General features: G+C 36.6%; 2 protein-coding genes and 1 non-coding gene across 3 annotated transcripts; 1 reads left to right on the top strand and 2 right to left on the bottom strand.

Annotated features, from left to right (window-relative positions):
- The first annotated feature begins 1,561 nt into the window (after nucleotides 1–1,561).
- Nucleotides 1,562–4,573, top strand: LOC104736955 (calcium-dependent protein kinase 4). The gene is made up of 7 exons (XM_010457043.2): nucleotides 1,562–2,254; nucleotides 2,905–3,048; nucleotides 3,130–3,282; nucleotides 3,381–3,496; nucleotides 3,639–3,806; nucleotides 3,913–4,137; nucleotides 4,227–4,573. Exons 1-7 carry the CDS (start codon nucleotides 1,717–1,719, stop codon nucleotides 4,386–4,388), a joined length of 1,506 nt encoding a protein of 501 aa, XP_010455345.1. The 5' UTR covers nucleotides 1,562–1,716; the 3' UTR covers nucleotides 4,389–4,573.
- An 87-nt stretch (nucleotides 4,574–4,660) lies between these two features.
- Nucleotides 4,661–6,838, bottom strand: LOC104736956 (putative membrane protein At4g09580). The gene is made up of 4 exons (XM_010457044.3): nucleotides 6,191–6,838; nucleotides 5,462–5,732; nucleotides 5,204–5,374; nucleotides 4,661–5,133 (listed from the first exon to the last, which is right to left on the bottom strand). The coding sequence occupies exons 1-4, from the start codon at nucleotides 6,487–6,489 to the stop codon at nucleotides 5,002–5,004; spliced, it is 873 nt and encodes a 290-aa protein (XP_010455346.1). The 5' UTR covers nucleotides 6,490–6,838; the 3' UTR covers nucleotides 4,661–5,001.
- A 10,822-nt stretch (nucleotides 6,839–17,660) lies between these two features.
- LOC147929725 (small nucleolar RNA R71) lies at nucleotides 17,661–17,767 on the bottom strand. The gene has a single exon (XR_015579000.1). It is a non-coding gene; the product is annotated as a small nucleolar RNA R71 (small nucleolar RNA).
- Between the last annotated feature and the right edge of the window lie 730 nt (nucleotides 17,768–18,497).

Raw genomic sequence — 18,497 nt, forward strand, 5'->3', positions numbered from 1 at the left:
AATAATGTTGGGACCAAGATATTTTATTAATTTATAGTGATATTAATTTATAGGTATTTTTAATTGTTTAATTTTTAAAAAATTATGAATTGAGACCATTTTTGCAAAATAAGATTAGAATTTTGGATGTTGTAAATTTTATGGTATTGGAATTGAATTTGAAATAATTAAAAAATATTATTGACAATGAATTACAAATATTATAGACAAATTCACTTATACACATGACATAAATATTCAAATTTATGAATAAGAATATCAATTATCGTATTTTAATAGTCTATCAAACTATCAAAATGTAAATGATGCATATTTAGAAATTGAAAACTTTAAAAAAATTTAGCTGTTTTATGAAATGTTATAGAATATTTTATATCATTATAATTTGAAGATACAACATAATAATTGTTTTATAGATTTGATGTTTAAGAGAAACATATTTTACTATATCCAGTTCCGGCTCATAGGGGCCGCGAGAGGGGCAAAAGCCTAGGGACCATACCCAAATTTGGAAAAAACCCTTGAATAAAGGGGGCCAAACAAACAAAAAAAAATTATTTCTTGTGTCAAGGGTCCAAAAAATTCAGTTCATCTAGGGTCTAACATTTTTTGAGACGGAACTGACTATATCAGTATATATATATATATATATATATATGTAAATTTACATGATTATTAATTTATGATATTATTGGGACCATATTTTACATGGAGATTTCAAAAAAATTATTATCTTATTATCTAATCGAATTTTGTTATTTTTTACACTGTCCCGACTTGGGACTAGCAAAATTTATTAATTTATAGTGTTTATTAATTTATAGAGTATTAGTTTATAGAGTATTAATTTATAGAGGTTTTACTGTATGACTCTGAACCATTTCTCTACTTTTTTAGGCGAGGTGGGATATATTGTATCTGTAAATTGAGTAATATATGCAGGAAAAAATCACAATTTTTATTAACTAAATATATTATAGAATAATTCAAGATAATTTAAATATAAATTCAAATAAAAATGAAAAAGAATCATATATTTATGTTTGAATAAGCTAAAAAGATTTCCTTATTTTTTAAAATCTTACTTATAATTATTTTAAAAATTTTGGTAAGTAATATTAAAGTTAATGCATTAAATGCAAAAACTTTCCAATAAGTATTTTTGAGCAAAAACTACTGCAAAAATACTAGTATAGATTATTGTTTATCTAGTTTATTTTGTTAAACTAATATTCAATTAATACATCCAAATATTAGAGTCATTTTAGATCTCCAAATATTGGTAGTGTAGTGAATAAATTATTAGATAAATAGTAGTATAAAAAAACTGAAAATTTTAAAAATTGTAGCTCACAAATTATATCACAACATAATTAATAAAATCCATAAATGGCGTGTCCCTTTCAAGTTTCTATTTCTTTTTTTTTTCTCATCCAATTCAATAATTGAAATCTTTTCAATACATTTTATTTTTCTTCAATTCAATTTATTGTGATAGTATAGTTGGTAAAAACAAATTTAAAAGAAATATAAATGTTGATGGTCACGGGAAAATAAAAGAGCAATAATAATTAAATAATAATTGCATAAGACGAGTCAAACAACATAAACAATGGAAGAAGACGAAGAAGAAGAAAGGGTTCGTAAACTTCGTATCCATCTTCCTCCTCCTTTGATTAAAAACCAAAAAAGCCAGAGACTTTCGAAACCAAGAAGATGGAGAAACCAAACCCTCGAAGACCCTCGAACAGTGTTCTCCCATACGAGACACCAAGATTAAGAGATCACTACCTCCTAGGCAAAAAGCTAGGCCAAGGCCAATTTGGTACGACCTATCTATGTACAGAGAAATCATCGTCAGCTAACTACGCTTGCAAATCAATCCCTAAACGTAAGCTTGTGTGCCGTGAGGACTACGAAGACGTGTGGCGTGAGATTCAGATCATGCATCATCTCTCTGAGCATCCTAATGTGGTACGGATCAAGGGTACTTATGAAGACTCTGTTTTTGTACACATTGTTATGGAGGTTTGTGAAGGTGGTGAGCTTTTTGATCGGATTGTATCTAAAGGGCATTTTAGTGAGCGTGAGGCTGCTAAGTTGATTAAGACTATCCTTGGTGTTGTTGAGGCTTGTCATTCTCTTGGTGTTATGCATAGAGATCTCAAGCCTGAGAATTTCTTGTTTGATAGTCCTAATGATGATGCTAAGCTCAAGGCTACTGATTTTGGTTTGTCTGTCTTCTACAAGCCAGGTACTTACTTTGATTCATCCCTTCTTGATTGGAATCAAATGGTTTTTGTCTTCATTGGTTGATTTGATTGCTTCTTGAATACTGTTATGAAATTTCTTGTTGGGTTTATTGATTCCAAGAAATGGTTTGACTCTGTTTGCTTGAGCATTGTTAGGAAAAGATTGATTTTTTTTTTCTTTTTCTAATCAGGTTTTGACATTTAGCTGAATTATGTGTTGATCGCAAGGTCTTGTTATATTGTAACATATGGTTATGCTAATGAATTGATGTTTTTGGTTCTTTGATTCATCCTTTAGACTACTATATAACCTATGAAATCAAATGGTTTTGTCTTCATTGGTTCGCTGATTGCTTTCTGATACGCTATCAAGAATTGTCTTGTTTGATGCTGAAAAACAGATTTCTTGATATGCTATCTGCAGGATCTTTGTTGAATGGTCAATTGAATATTGCTGCTTGGCCATTGTTAGGGAAACATTCATATCCTTTGGAATTATTTTTCTGAATCTGGATTTGACATTTAGTTCTGAACTTGTGATATATGAATGTGTTAATCGCAAGGTTTTGTTATACGATAAACATATGCAGCGATGCTGTCAGAGCTGGAATGTGACTAAACAAAACTGTCGTTATTTTATTTGGCTCTTCAGGGCAGTATCTGTATGATGTAGTTGGAAGTCCGTATTATGTTGCACCTGAGGTTCTGAAAAAGTGTTATGGACCAGAGATAGACGTGTGGAGCGCCGGTGTTATTCTTTACATCTTACTAAGTGGTGTTCCTCCTTTCTGGGCTGGTAAGTTTATAAATCCAATTCCTTTGTTACTACCGAAATAAGCATATTGCTTGTGTGATTTATGCTTCTATGCCTTTGCAGAAACCGAGTCAGGAATCTTCAGACAGATTTTGCAAGGGAAGATAGATTTTAAATCTGATCCGTGGCCTAGTATCTCAGAAGGTGCTAAAGATTTGATTTACAAAATGCTTGATAGGAGCCCTAAGAAACGTATTTCTGCACATGAAGCATTGTGTAAGTTATTTGTAATGATAGTTATCCTCTCCGCTGCATGTATTTCGTTGTTAATTCCTATATATATGAACTGAGTTTTCCTCTGATGATATGATCAGGTCACCAGTGGATTATTGATGAACATGCTGCACCAGATAAGCCACTCGATCCAGCAGTCTTGTCGCGTCTAAAGCAGTTCTCACAAATGAATAAAATTAAGAAAATGGCCTTACGGGTAAGTAAGAAGTAGTAGCTCTTCAATCTCCACACTCATTGCTTAAGAACTGATTCTACTGGTTAGGAAGATTGATTAAGAAAAAGCATTTCAAGAACTATCTAAATGATTGCTTATTATCAAGAACTGATTCATTTGTCAGGTAATCGCTGAGAGACTCTCAGAGGAAGAAATTGGTGGTCTGAAGGAACTGTTCAAAATGATAGATACAGACAACAGTGGAACAATCACCTTCGAGGAGCTTAAAGCAGGTCTAAAGAGAGTCGGATCTGAGCTAATGGAATCAGAAATAAAGTCTCTTATGGATGCGGTATTATACCAAAACAAAAACCCTCTTTTAGAATTATCTATAGAACCATATGAAAGATGTTCTGCTACATTCTAGTAATTACAATGCTTAAACTTGTGTTTGGCAGGCGGATATAGACAACAGTGGGACAATAGACTACGGTGAGTTCCTAGCAGCGACATTACATATCAACAAGATGGAGAGAGAGGAGAATTTGGTGGTTGCGTTTTCGTACTTTGATAAAGATGGTAGTGGTTATATCACCATTGACGAGCTTCAACAAGCCTGCACAGAGTTTGGTCTCTGTGACACTCCTCTTGACGACATGATCAAGGAGATTGATCTTGATAATGTAAGAAGCCTACATGATCTGTTTCTTTTTGTCTTGTTTCTTAGTAAGTTTGGGTTAAAACTGATGGTGCAAATGCTTGGTTTGGTTAGGATGGAAGAATTGATTTCTCAGAGTTTACTGCGATGATGAAGAAAGGAGATGGAGTTGGGAGGAGCAGAACGATGAGGAACAACTTGAACTTCAATATAGCAGACGCTTTTGGGGTTGAGGACACCAGCAGCACTACACAGTCTGATGACTCACCAAACTAATTATGATACCTGTCTCATACCTTTACACATTTTGGAACTAAAAAAATGAGAACCCACAAAAGAAAGACTGAATCTGTTATCTCTCTTTTTGTTTTCAATTTTACTTTTGTAGATGAGCAACTCAAATTTTGTAATAGTAAGGATAATTTTTGCTCCATAATTTTTCCTTTATTAAGTTTCCTAAAGACAGTCTTTTTAATGTAAGAGAAGAAGAGATACAAACTCCACAATGCAGCCGAATGCAATGATTTGGATTACAGGCATCATAAGGATTTGGTCAAAGCAATGTCTTCAAGCATATACATAATCATGTATTCATGTTACTACATAAGCCAATAGGCTGCAGAGTCAGATCTCTGAATCAACATTCAATATACAAAACGAATCTCGTATCAAGATTTAGTAAAACACTTTCTACAAAGGGAATGAGGAACTACAAAGAACGGCTTCCGAACAGACGACAAAGTAATAAACCAATCAAAGCCAAAGTTAGTGGTTTTGGAAGCGATCTTCTTCTTTAGCTTGAGCTCATATACACCATAAAAATCCTGCCATGTGACTGTATGGTGCTGCTCATCAGTATCTATATAAATATATCTTTGGTATTCAGTCTTCATTCGTATACTCTCTTTCTCTTTAGGAGGGCAGGGAATATGGAGATGGATCCAATGAGGAACAACACTGACAAAGTCTTGAAATCATACAGATCCTTCACTGATCTGAGATCTCCAAGAGCCCAACCAGCCTGTATACATGAAATAAAAGTTATGAAATTTGCCTGTTTAATGTGAAAGAACCACAATAATAGGACTCACTCTGACGGTGATGTAAGAAGCTGGCATAAGACCGACTAAAGTTGCCAAAAAGAAGACGTGGAAGGGTATGTCAACGATTGGAGAAGACAAATTGATGAAGAGGTTTGGAAGTGTTGGTGTTATCCTTAAGAACAGCATGTAGTTTAGGAGCCTATCTCTTCTCTTTGCAATCTGATCCAAAGCATTAATGATTTTAAGGCACTAACCCTTAAGAACAAACGACTTAATGTATCCTAATATAACACAAAATGAACTTACCTCGGCTTGGAAGAACCTCAACTTTTCGGGCCACAACCAGTTAACCAGAGGCCTACCGACCAGTTTCGATAAGAAAAAACAAGAACATGCTCCAGCTGTTGCATTGAGTACAACAAGGAAAAAACCTCTAACCACACCAAAGAGAGCTCCAGCAAGCAAGGACATAAATATTGTTCCAGGTATCATAAAAGTCTGCATAAAGATATACGTCGAACAGTAACCTAAAATGAACCGTGCTTGGTACTCACTTGCATAAGACCCAAGATTCTCTCTGCATATATTCATATAAATGTATCATCATCATCATCATATAGTAAGTCCAAGCAAATCATATTCACATTTCAAATCAAGTCTTCAAGCTAATTTGGCTGCTCACTAAACCCATTTTTCGTAATCTTCTAAAGATCCAAACTTTAAATTTGATTTTTGAATTAGGCTCCAAATTTATTCAAGAGATCTCACTACTAAAAGCTAGACACATTCAGTTTCTCCATTAGTTTAAATTCAATTCTCAATCAATCGAACAAGAGAACGAATACAAGAAAGTGAGAATGCTGCTTTCCAAAATCATGTCTTTAAGCTAATTTGCTGCTATCTAAACCAATTTCCCAAAAGATCCAAACTTTCAAATTGGGTTTTTGAATTAGGATTCAGATTCAAGAGAACACACAACTCAAAGCTAAACACTTTCAATTCAAGAAAAAAAGGAAGAAGCTTTTATAATCTCACTTGAGCAATCGAAGATCAGAGATAGTTCTCGGGACTTTGAGCTTCCCGTATTCAGCGGCAGGCATGGTGAGGTAAATACACAAAAGACCGGTGGTGAAGACGAGGAAGACGGTGAAAAACACGGCGAATTCCCACCGTGACAGAGGAAACCGCTCCGATTTGGTGCGTTTGCTCGTCAGCGAATCATCGTTTACGAGTCCTCCTTTAGCTGCCGACGACGCCGCGGCGCTCTCTTCGTCTTTCACGAGCTGTTGTTGTCTTCCTCCGCCGTCACCTGTTATATTCCGAGGTGCCGCCATTACTGTAATGCTCTCTCGAGAAAACCCAGTTTTGAAGGAATTGAAGAATTTCACCAATAAAATCTAATAAAGGTTTCAACTTTTTTTTCCTTTTCTCTTTTTCTGCTTTTTAGTATATATATTTGTTGGAAATGAATGTGCAATTTCAGACGCAAAGAGGAAGAATAAAATATTTGTGATTCATCGCAACCATAGTATATGCCTTCTTCAATGTTTGTCTACTTTCCCTTGTCAAGTCCGTTGTTCGGTAATAGAGAAACTTCTATTCTATACAGAAGGTTCACTAGTTAGTTGATCTCAGAACTTGTTGTGAAAGTTAGAGAAAAAGAGGTTGTATTCTCTTCTTCTTATTAATGATTCAATTAAATGATACATATATATAGTAAAGGATAAAGCTCTACGTACAATAAGATTTCTAAACTAACTTAGAATAAGAGAACAAGACCGATGGGCCTTGTGGGCTTGTACATATGAACGGACTGGTTATGGAGATCCATCCTAAGAAGGAGTTATTGGTTATATGATTTTAGTAGATTTAGAAATCCAAACAAAAATCATGTGTTATTCAATCATTGATTTTAAAATACTTATCAAAATTATGTGATATTGGTTTTATGATTTTCAAATACTTGTTAAAATCCCATGTTATTCATTTAATGATTTGTTTTTGGATTTCAAAATACACATTATGTTTTAAATGGATTTGAATGAATTTGAAAGTGTAAAATAGAAAGATTCAAATCCAAGAATAAAACATGTTATTTCAAAATCCATGTGTTTTGATTTTTAGAATTTAAAATTCCATATGGATTTAGAAATCACCTCTCCAATAATAGCCCCTAAGTGATTTACAACACTCCCCCTTGGATGACATAACTGTTTGAGGATGCTGCCTCATTAAAAACTTATCAGGAAAACCCATTGGGACAAAACTATGGTGAAGGAAAAAGAGTACAACACGTATTACTCCCCCTGTTCCAAGAATCACTAAAAGTCCTTAAGTCTCCGCATCCAAATTTGGTGCGTGAGCTTCTTGAATGTCGATGTCGGTAATGACATGGTGAAGAGATCGGCTGAATTGTCGTAAGATGGAACTTGCACTTCTCCGGCCTTTTGTAGTTCATGTGTGAAAAAAAACTTAGGTAAAATGTGCTTTGTCCGATCTCCCTTGATGTAACCTTCCTTGAGCTGTGCGATGCAAGCGGTATTGTCCTCATATATGATGGTTGGTTCCTTATCGTCGGCCATGCCACAATCTGATCGGATATGTTGAGTCATCGACCTCAACCATACACACTCACGGCTGGCCTCATGCATAGCCAAAATCTCTGCATGATTAGATGAAGTGGCCGCAATGGTTTGCTTCATTGAACGCCATGAAATTGTTGTACCACTGTGTGTAAACACATAGCCGATTTGAGATCTAGCATTATGTGGATCCGATAAATAACCTGCATCAACAAAACCAACTAAACCTTCTTTGTTATGGTTAGTATAAAATAAACCCAAATCCAACGTTCCTTGTAGGTAACACAATACATGTTTGATACCGTTCTAGTGCCTTTGGGTCAGACAAGAACTAAATCTCCCTAGGAGGTTCACGGCAAAACAAATATCTGGTCTAGTGTGGCTAGCAAAGAACATTAACGCTCCTATAGCACTGAGGTATGACACTTCCTTGGACCAAATAGTTCATTATCCAAATTTAATCTTCTCACAACAATTGGGCTAAGCAATGGGTGAGCTTGGTCCATATTAAATCTCTTGAGTACCTTTTCAGTATATGCCATTTGCTGCACAAGGATTCCATCATTTATGTACTCAAGCTACAATCCCAAATAGAACTTAGTTTTACCTAGGTCTTTCATTTCAAGCTCTTTCTTTAGATATTCAAATGTTTGAGCGATTTCCCCCGAGGTTCCTAGGATATTCAAATCATCCACATAAACTGTTATGATTACAAACCCTTTGTTTGCAAACTTTTTTATAAAAATACATGGACTGATGGGATCATTCTTATAGCATTCTTTAGCTAGGTACTCACTCAATCTATTGTACCACATTCGCCCACTTTGTTTCAGTCCATAAAGGGATTTGTTTAGCGTTATGCAGTATTATTCTCGAGAACCACTCTTATCTTTGAGCTCAATACCCTCTGGTAATCTCATATAAATTTCATTATCCAGTGGACCATATAAATATGCGGTCACTACATCCATTAGCCGCAAGTCAAGTTTTTCTCTTATAGCCAGACTTATAAAAAATCCAAAAGTCGTTGCATCCATCACAGGGGAGTATGTCTCCTAAAAATCTATTCCTGGTCTTGTGATAATCCTTGTGCTACAAGCCGTGTTTTATATCTCACGATTTAATTATTCCTATTTCTCTTCCTTACAAAGACCCATTTGTGTCCCACTGGCTTTATATCGAATGGTGTCCTTAAGATCGGACCAAACACATTCCTTTTCTTTAATGAATTTAACTCCACGTCAATGACTTCTTTCCATTTTAACCAATCTTTTCCTTGAGTGCACTCTAATATAGACGTGGGTTCATGATCCTCATTTATTTCAAGTGCTACCTTGTATGCAAATATTTCATCAATGTCGACATCTTTTCGGTTCCATTGAATTCCAGACATGATATAATTTATTAAGATCTCATTATTATCAATACCTTCAGGACCTTGAGGTTCAGCGTCCCAAACCTCATTTGGTACCTTTTGATTTTCCGCGGCCATGTCTATGGTTTCCTTAACCTTGTTTTTATTTGCACCTTTCTTAGATTTCCGAGGAATCTTATCTTTGGAATCTATTAGTCTACCATGTTTCAAACGTGTCTTAGACTCTGTAGCAACTTGATTGTGTTCCTTTTGAACATCAATACGTACTGGTGCATTACAAGCTGGTATGTACGATTTCATAACTCTCTTTGGGTCAGCAAAAAGAATCTGGCAATTGATTAGCTAGCTTTTGTAAATGTATAATCTTTTGGACCTCTGCCTCACATGCTAGAGTCCAAGGATCTTGCCAATTTAAGGATGTTTGATTCCATGATATTTCTTTGACCAGCTTGTTTGTCTCTCCACCCAATATAGGAAAGTCGGATTCATCAAACTGACAATTTGCGCATCTAACCTTAAATAAATCACCCGTAGTTGGCTCTAGATACTTAATAATGGTGGGAGAATCATATCTAACATATATTCCCATCCTCCTTTGGGTCCTATCTTAGTTTTCTATGGTGGAGCAATTAGTACATAAACGACACACCTGAATGTTTTTAGATGGGATATGTCTGGCTCATGACCCGTTAATAATTGGGATGGCAAATATTTATTCTCACTAGATGGCCTGATGCGTATAAGCCCTGCTGAATGTAATACTGCGTGTTCCCAAGCCGACACAGGAAGCTTTGACCTCAGGAGTAATGGTCGAGCAATTAATTGAATACGTTTAATGAAGGATTCAGCTAATCCGTTCTGTGTATGGACATGTGCCACGGGATGTTCCACACTTACCCCCATGGACATACAATAATCATTAAACGCTTGGGATGTAAATTCACCAGCATTATCTAGACGTATAGTCTAAAGTGGAAAATCTGGAAAGTGAGCTCTCAGTCTAATGATCTTGGCTAACAATCTAGCAAATGCTAGGTTTCTTGTGGAAAATAGACAAACATGCGACCATCTAGTCGATGCGTCGATAAGAACCATAAAATATCTAAATGTCCCACAAGGTGGGTGTATTGGTCCACATATATCTCCTTGTATCCTTTCCAGAAAATTTAAAGTCTCTTTATTGACTTTTACTGGTGATGAGTTTCCCTTGTGCACATGCTACACACGTGAGATTTTTAGGGATAACTCTTCTCTCTTTAAGAGTGTGCCCATTTGAATTCATAATTAGCTTACGCATCATGTTAGAACCCGAATGACCAAGCCGATCATGCCATAAAGTGAATTATTCATTAAACATCTTGTTCATTGCCAAATTTGCCTCTATCATATTTATTTTTCATGGTAAAGACTAGTAGATAATGTGGGTATAGTCTCTATGATTTTCTTAGATCCTTGGGTGATTTCAGTAATATGTAGGAACTCTTGGTTTCTTTCACCCTTAGTTTCAACATGGAAACCATTCAAACAAATATCTTTGAAACTTAATAAGCTCCTTTTTGAGCTGGGTGAATATAAGGCATCACTTAGTTCAAGTTGTGTTCATGGCCGTAGCCTTCAATTAGACTTGCTATACCCGCTATTGTGCTAATATTGACATTGTTCTTGTCCTCAGCCATTTCTTAATATGGACAAGAATCATGTTTTAGACATAAAGAATGAAACAAACAAATATATATTGAAGGAAATAAAATAATTGAATTTAAACCAAAATCATAATTCAATAAAATGCAAAGCATAAAACATAAAAATTAAATCAAGACAATTTTAAATTTAAATCCTCTCCTAAAAAATCCGAAGTAGCCATGGGCGTTCGGTGATAACCGAGAAAACCGAACTGAGAAAACCGAGTTTTTTGGTTATCGGTGCCGAATTTGAGAGAAGGAGTAAACCGATCGGCAGATTTTTTTAGGGATTTTGGTTATCAGTTCGGTTCGGTTCGGCAAGCCATAACCGAACGGTTATTCGGTTCTCTTCCAACTATCACTTATCCTTGAAGATCTGCCAGGGTTAAGATGTTAAAATGAGATTGAGTTGCAGATCCGCCATGGATGACTGAAGGAAGACAAATCGATGAAATTAGAAAAGAAAAATAAACAAAACGCTACGTTACTTGCGTTTAAATAAATTTAGGATTTTTTTGGGCTTAATATATACATGGGTGAATTGTATGGTCAGACCCAATATTATTACAGCCCACAAACTATTTAATATCATTGAAATCAAGTAACAAAACCCTAAATATAATTTGTTTCTCTTCCACTACCTCTCAGACATTTCTCTCTCTCCGTCTGCCTCTCACATAACAGAAAATCAAAAGCCAGAGAACAAATCTCTTTATCTTTCCTGGTTTTCAATTCTTTGCAGTATAACTCAGCTTTTATCAGTTCTGCTGTCGCCTTTAGCCTAATTTTTCATCTAATCCCCTAATCGTTTTAAAGCTATAATAACCCTAGTTTTTATGTTTGAAGCTAGGGTTTGCTCGCTATCAAAAGGTCTGACATTTAATCCTTTTCATGGATTTAATCGATTTTACGTGGTTGTAACTTCTTCATACTTTTTGAAGAGTTTCTCCATCGGATCTTCTGATTTTTCATAGAGGATGTATATTGTTTTCATATTCGGTTACCCAAATTAACTGAAATAAAATGAAATTCGGTTCAATTTAGAATAGAAATTAAAACAGATAACCGAACTGAATAAACCAAGTACCGAATGAACCGAACCAAATAAAAATTCGGTAGAATTTTTAAAGAACCAAAAATTTAAAAAACCGAATAAACCGACTCGATTAAACCGATAGAACCGAACGACCAGGGCTAATCCGAAGTCTCATAATCCATTTGGTCATCATTCTCATGGCGAAATCTCCTTCACCATCGAGATGAACCAAGTTAGCTTCTGGATTCTTTTTCAAACATTCTTGATAGAGATCAATAAGATGCTTAGTTGTCTTGCACGTCTTAGCCCAGTGGTTCTCCATACCACACCGATGGCAAACCGATTAAGTCTTATGTTGCGGTTTGAAAATTCTGCGGTCTCTACCTTGACCACGACCAAAGTCGGATCGGTTCCCACGACCATAACCATCATAGTGGTTTTCTTGGTAATTGCCAAGACCACCACGTCCTCTACCACGGCCACGACCGTGATACTTGTCCCTATGGACGTAATTGGACTCTTTAGTTTCTTTAGGCCCTTGAGGCTCTTTCGTAGTTATATCAACTTTATGGGCTTCCGGTAATGGGGCAGAACTAGGAGGTCTCATTACACTGTTCATTAGCAATAATTCATGAGTTAATTAAAAGAAATGCCATGAACAGTATAAAATTTTAGTCAAACTGCCACTTTGTTCATTTCTTTTCCAGAATGCCACAACCCCCAATAAAAAAGACATAAATGCCCCTCGATAAACACTATGCTGCTGATAGACAAGATAAAAATGATGGACAATATGCGGATGATAGACAAGATGCGGATGATGGACAAGATATGGATGATTGACAAGATGCCGATGATGGACAAGATGCAGATGATAGACAAGATGCAAATGATGGACAAAATGAGGATGGTGGACAAGATGTTACGGAGAAATATGACGACGAGAAACTCAATTCTCCACCCTCATTCACATCATCCTTTTTTGGTCTACTATTCTCAACATCCTCTTTTGGTCCACGATCCTCTATGCTATACCTTTACCATCATCCAGATGTTCTTTTGGTCCATCATCCTCCGCATATTCTTTTGGTCCACCATCCTACATGTTATCACCTTGTCCATCATCCTCCACGTCATTTTCTTCTTCATCGTCTTCTCATTTTTCTCCCTATCATATTGTCCATCATTTTCTATATCATTTTGTCCATCATCTGCTTCTATGTCCATCAACCGCATCTTGTCCATCATATTTATCATGTCCATCGTCTTATCCACCATCTTGTCCATCATCCGTACTTTTTCCTCCAAAACCATGAAAGAGACACAACTTTCCCGCTTCTTTGCTTCATTATTATCATGAGGGCAAAATCGTCTTTTGATATTATGCCATAAAGTTGGTTTGTTGCATTTTCTTTAAGGTTTTGAAAATGTGGCATTGGTGAAAACTTTTTTAGAAAATGTGGCATTTTTGGCAAAAATCCCATAATTCATTGTTTTGCTAAGCAAATAGCAAACAAGAGATTAAACTTGCATATGTCTTAAAGCCATTTTTACTGTTGCTGAAGCAGTATGTTATTAGTGTGAAAGGTTGAGAATGTTTTCTCTAGCAAGTCTTCCTCAGTAACCTCCTTACTACATAACTTCAAGATCGAGACTATCTTAAATAGCTCTGAATTATACTCATCCACGGATTTAAAATCCTAGATCCTTAGATTTTTCCAATCAAATTGAGCCTTTGGTAGGAGAACCGTCTTTTGGTGTCCATATCTGTTTTCCAACTCTGTCCAAAGGTCAAGAGGATTCTCAATGGTAAGGTACTGGTTCTTGAGACTCTCATTAAGGTGATGGCGTATAAGCAAAATCGCCTTGTATCTTTCTTTTTCGGTGGTATCATTACCATCCTCGATACATTCACATAGATCCTTTGATTTCAAGGTAATCTTAGTATCCAATGCCCATTGTAAATAGTTGTCTTTCGTCACAAAAAAAAAATATTGTCTCCGTAGACATTAAGTGCAACATATTTGAGATTGTTGATCTTTGACATCTATAAAATAGAAATAAGCACCCGATTATTATCATGCGGTATTTGAGACTGAACCATGCAATCGTTTTAGTCTTAGGCCATGCGGTATTTAAGACCAAATCATGCCGATTATTTTAGTCTAGGCCATGCGGTATTTAAGACCGAAACATGCCGATTTTAGTAAATAATTTCTTGTCATTTAATATATAGTTTCGTGGCTAATTATATGCATGAAAACAATCCTAGATAAATTTAAAATCTAGTATGCAAGGTTTTCCTTTTATTAAGTTTTTCCCTTTTCTCTAAATTGAATTTTTTTTTCTAGTTAGGATTAGGAAAAAGTTTTAGGAAATATTTTCTAGGCTTTTTGGATAATTTCTAGTATATTTAAATTTTCCTAAATATACTAGAGATAAGGCCAAAGAATTAATTTGGAAGTTATCCTAATTTTGTGTTTAGATTTTCATGCAAAACATAGAACAATTCCGATTTTAATGTTTGATTTTAGGGTTTTGATTTTTAGCAAACAATCAATGATGATCGGATTTAAACCATATAACAAACTGCTTAATATTTTTCTCTTTTTGATTTTAGGTTTTAGTTTTAAGATTTCATGCAATTGATTTTAAACAAGCAATCAACAACAACCAAATTTTTTAAGCAAGGTATAATCAGTTTAATTACAAACAATCTAAGCAATCCTAAAACCTCATAGCAATCAAATTTTAAAGTTTTAGGGTTTTAGAGTTTTGATTTGTTGATTGTGTAATTGCACATTTTAGGGTTCTAATAGGTTAAAATCAGGTTCGATATACATCTATGTGAAGGTGGTTTGATTGCTTACCTTCCACCGATTGGGGTTGACTGGAATTGATCCGGGAGCTTAAGACCTCACATATACCTTGAGTTTTATCACGAACCTCGAACTGATCACGAACTAGAACCGATCGCCAAGCTTGAACAATCACAAACTTGATCCGGTTGAGAGCTTGGACGGACATGAGAAGATGTGCAGCTACTTTAGGGTTTTAGGGATTTTTCGTTTAGGGTTTTAGAACGACCTCGTTCTGATAGCGTGTTATGAAATTTAGAGAAACAAGAAGTTGTATTCTCTTCTTCTTATTAATGATTCAATCGAATGATACATATATATATATATATATATATATAATAAAGGATAAAGCCCTAAGTACAATGGAATTCCTAAACCGACTTAGAATAAGAAAACAAGACCGATGGGCCTTGTGGGCTTGGACATGTGAACAGGCCGGTTATGGAGATCCATCCTAAGTGATTTATAACAGAACTGTTTTTTTTTCTCTTCTTTTTAATTTGTTATTAATATTTACATTACTAGGAGTATTAGAAGAAGAAGGAGTATTAGGAAAAGAACTGAGTATCTGATAAAATGCTACAATGATGATTGAATTATATATTGTAACATCTGTGAACCGGAATTCCGGTTTGGGATGTGCATCAATCGATGCAGGTGTAGGATCGATCGATGCAAGGTCGGTTTGGTCGCGAAGCGAATAAGTTAAACGCTGGGTTCTGGGTTAGGAAACCCTTAAATCGCGTATTAAAAGAGAAGTTTGCGGTTTTAGCCGAGTTTGGCCGTTTTTGAGAAAAAGAGAAGATAGGAAGAAGTTCTTAAGCATTATTGGGAGTTTTTGTGCTTTTGTGACTGTTCTTGGAGAGATTTGTAGCTGGAAACGTTGTAGGAGCTTGCTAGGAGTGTAGATCTGTCGTTTGAGAGTCAAAATCTTCTTTGGCAAAGGTGAGTGCATGACCATGGTTTATCTAAGTTTGAGATTTATCTGATTTTCGTGTTTATGTATTATGTGGTTGATTCCTTGGCTTGTTAGAGTGTTTATGTGTCACTTGAGGCTTTGGGAAGCTTCTTTTTGGCATCAGATCGTGTTTTGGTAGTTTAGGAACGGAGATCCGGCAAAGAACGTTGGGAAAGATGATGCTCGGCATGTGCGTCGATCGATGCACTTTGTGCGTTGGTCGATGCAATGCGGGGACTACGCGATTTGACTTAAGAGCATCGGTCGATGCCATGTGGAGGTGTCGATCGATGCAATTAGGGATTTCGTGAAATGTCGAGCATGCATCGGTCGATGGAACGTTGGTGTCGGTCAATGCAAGTGATAACTCTCTAATTTACATGTTTTTAGCATCTTTTTTTGTCCATATTTTGCATTGTTTTTATCCTAACCTTAGCATTTTTAGGTCATTTACTGTAGGAATCCACATTTAGGCCATTTAGGGTGTTGCATTCTTGCATTTGCATATTTTGGATGAAAACAGGTGCTTAAGAGCCGAAAATGGGGAGAAACAAGGTCAAATCCGAGCATCTACCCAAAGGAGCTATGGAACAAGAAGAACAGCCCGAACAACAACCCGATCGAAGAGGATCCAAGGACAGAAAGAACAATCTGAGAGCCTAACCGAAAACAACCCGAGCACATCCTCGTGCACCCCATCGAGCAGACCCTCGGGCAGGACTGGGAAGCTAGGGTTAATGGGTTTCCATATATAAACCCCCCTTCTTCTTCCACTCGCCCTATCACGCCGTAGACCCTCAGAACAGAGAGCGAGAGCTTCTGGGAGAGAAACTGAGTGACTCAAAAATCTTTCTACACTTTGTTAGGATTTAATTTCATTTCTTTTTGCATTTTCGATTCTATACTCTTCTAGTCTAAGGCGTTTTACCACCAAGAGGTTGAGATTAGATCTAAGGCGTTTTACCGCCGAGAGGTTGAGATTAGATCTAAGGCGTTTTACCACTGAGAGGTGTAGATGAAATACTTGAATCAATCAATGCTAGAGATTTACTCACTTAGCCTAAGAGATTAGATTAGGTCATTTGGTTCTTGTCTATTTATTTTCTTTTAATCATTTTAGGATTGTTAGATCAAACCCAACTATTGCTTGGCTTGACTTTCATAGTTCTGATCATATCTTATCTGCTAGCATAACAACCATTTGGATTGATAACCCTTTGTACTACAACTGCATAGGGAATTGATACACTGGGTGAAAATCCTGTTATCAATTTGGAGCCGTTGCCATTTGGTTGATTTTAATTTGCTATGTTTAGGATATCAGCACTTGCTAGATCAAGTTCTATTTTCCATTTTGGTTTGGTACTGACCTGTTTGCATACGCGTTTGATTGTTTTGCATTTCAGGAACAACCAGAGTACCCACCCGACCCGTCACTCGATCACCTAGATTAAGTTGAACCTTGTGTACACACTCGATCAACTGTTTGTGCATGCAAACACGATCCAAAGGTAGCCAACACTTGAGTCCATTCATCGACAACATCGACAGACCTAGGCTACTACGTCAACAACAAGTCCAGCATCCGCAACCACCAACAATTGAGGAGGAGATGAATAATCAGAATGGTCCACCAGCTCCTTAAGAGAGGACCCACATAGGAGCAGGAGATGCTCCATCTACTCACACTCAAAGACATGGCATTGTGCCACTTGCTGTCCAGAACAACAACTTTGAGATAAAGAGTAGTCTCATCCAGATGATACAAAGTAACAAGTTTCATGGATTGCCAATGGAGGACCCGCTGGATCATCTCGATGAGTTTGATAGGCTCTGTAGCCTAACCAAGATAAATGGAGTTAGTGAAGTTGGATTCAAGCTCCGGCTTTTCCCATTCTCTTTGGGCGACAAAACACACATCTGGGAGAAACGACTCCCTAAGGATTCCATAACCACCTGGGAAGCATGCAAGAAGGCGTTTCTAGCCAAATTCTTCTCCAACTCCAGAACTGCAAGGCTGCGAAAAGATATCTCCAGCTTTGTTCAGAAGAACAATGAAACGTTCAGTGAAGCTTGGGAACGTTTCAAGGGATACACTACCCGATGCCCACATCATGGTTTCAGCAATGCTTCATTGCTAAGTACACTATACCGAGGAGTGGTCCCTAAGATACGGATGTTGCTGGACACCGCAAGCAATGGAAACTTCCTCAACAAAGATGTCGATGAAGGTTGGGATCTAGTTGAGAACTTGGCTCAGTCTGATGGGCATTACAATGAGGAGTACGATCGCACTGTGCGATCTAATGGAGAAGAAGACGCCAAGTACAAAAGGGACATGAAGGCTGATATGTTACGGTTTTGACTCACTTTGACCCCGTTTATTTGATAGTTTTGTAGTTGTTTGAGTCCTTTTCAGGTTATAATAAGAGGCTAGGAAGCTAAAAGCAAGGATTGGAACAGCAGGAGCAATCGGAGCAAAAAGGAGTTGAATTGGAGGAGAAAAACTGATTTTAGACCCAGGAGCACATGCTCCCGATTTCCGAGCACATACTCCCTAAGAAAGGTGGAATTACAGTGGTTAAGAATGATAAGGATGAGTTGATTCCTACTAGGACAGTTACGGGACATCGCATGTGCATAGACTATAGAAAACTTAATGCTGCGACCCGTAAGGATCATTTTCCTTTGCCGTTTATTGATCAAATGCTTGAGAGATTGGCTAACCATCCTTACTACTATTTCTTAGATGGCTATTCAGGTTTCTTTCAGATCCCAATCCATCTCGACGATCAAGAGAAGACCACATTCACATGTCCTTACGGCACCTTTGCTTACCGCACAATGCCGT

Source organism: Camelina sativa, chromosome 13 (assembly GCF_030686135.1).
Source record: "Camelina sativa cultivar CO46 ecotype springtype chromosome 13, ASM3068613v1".
NCBI lineage: Eukaryota > Viridiplantae > Streptophyta > Magnoliopsida > Brassicales > Brassicaceae > Camelina > Camelina sativa.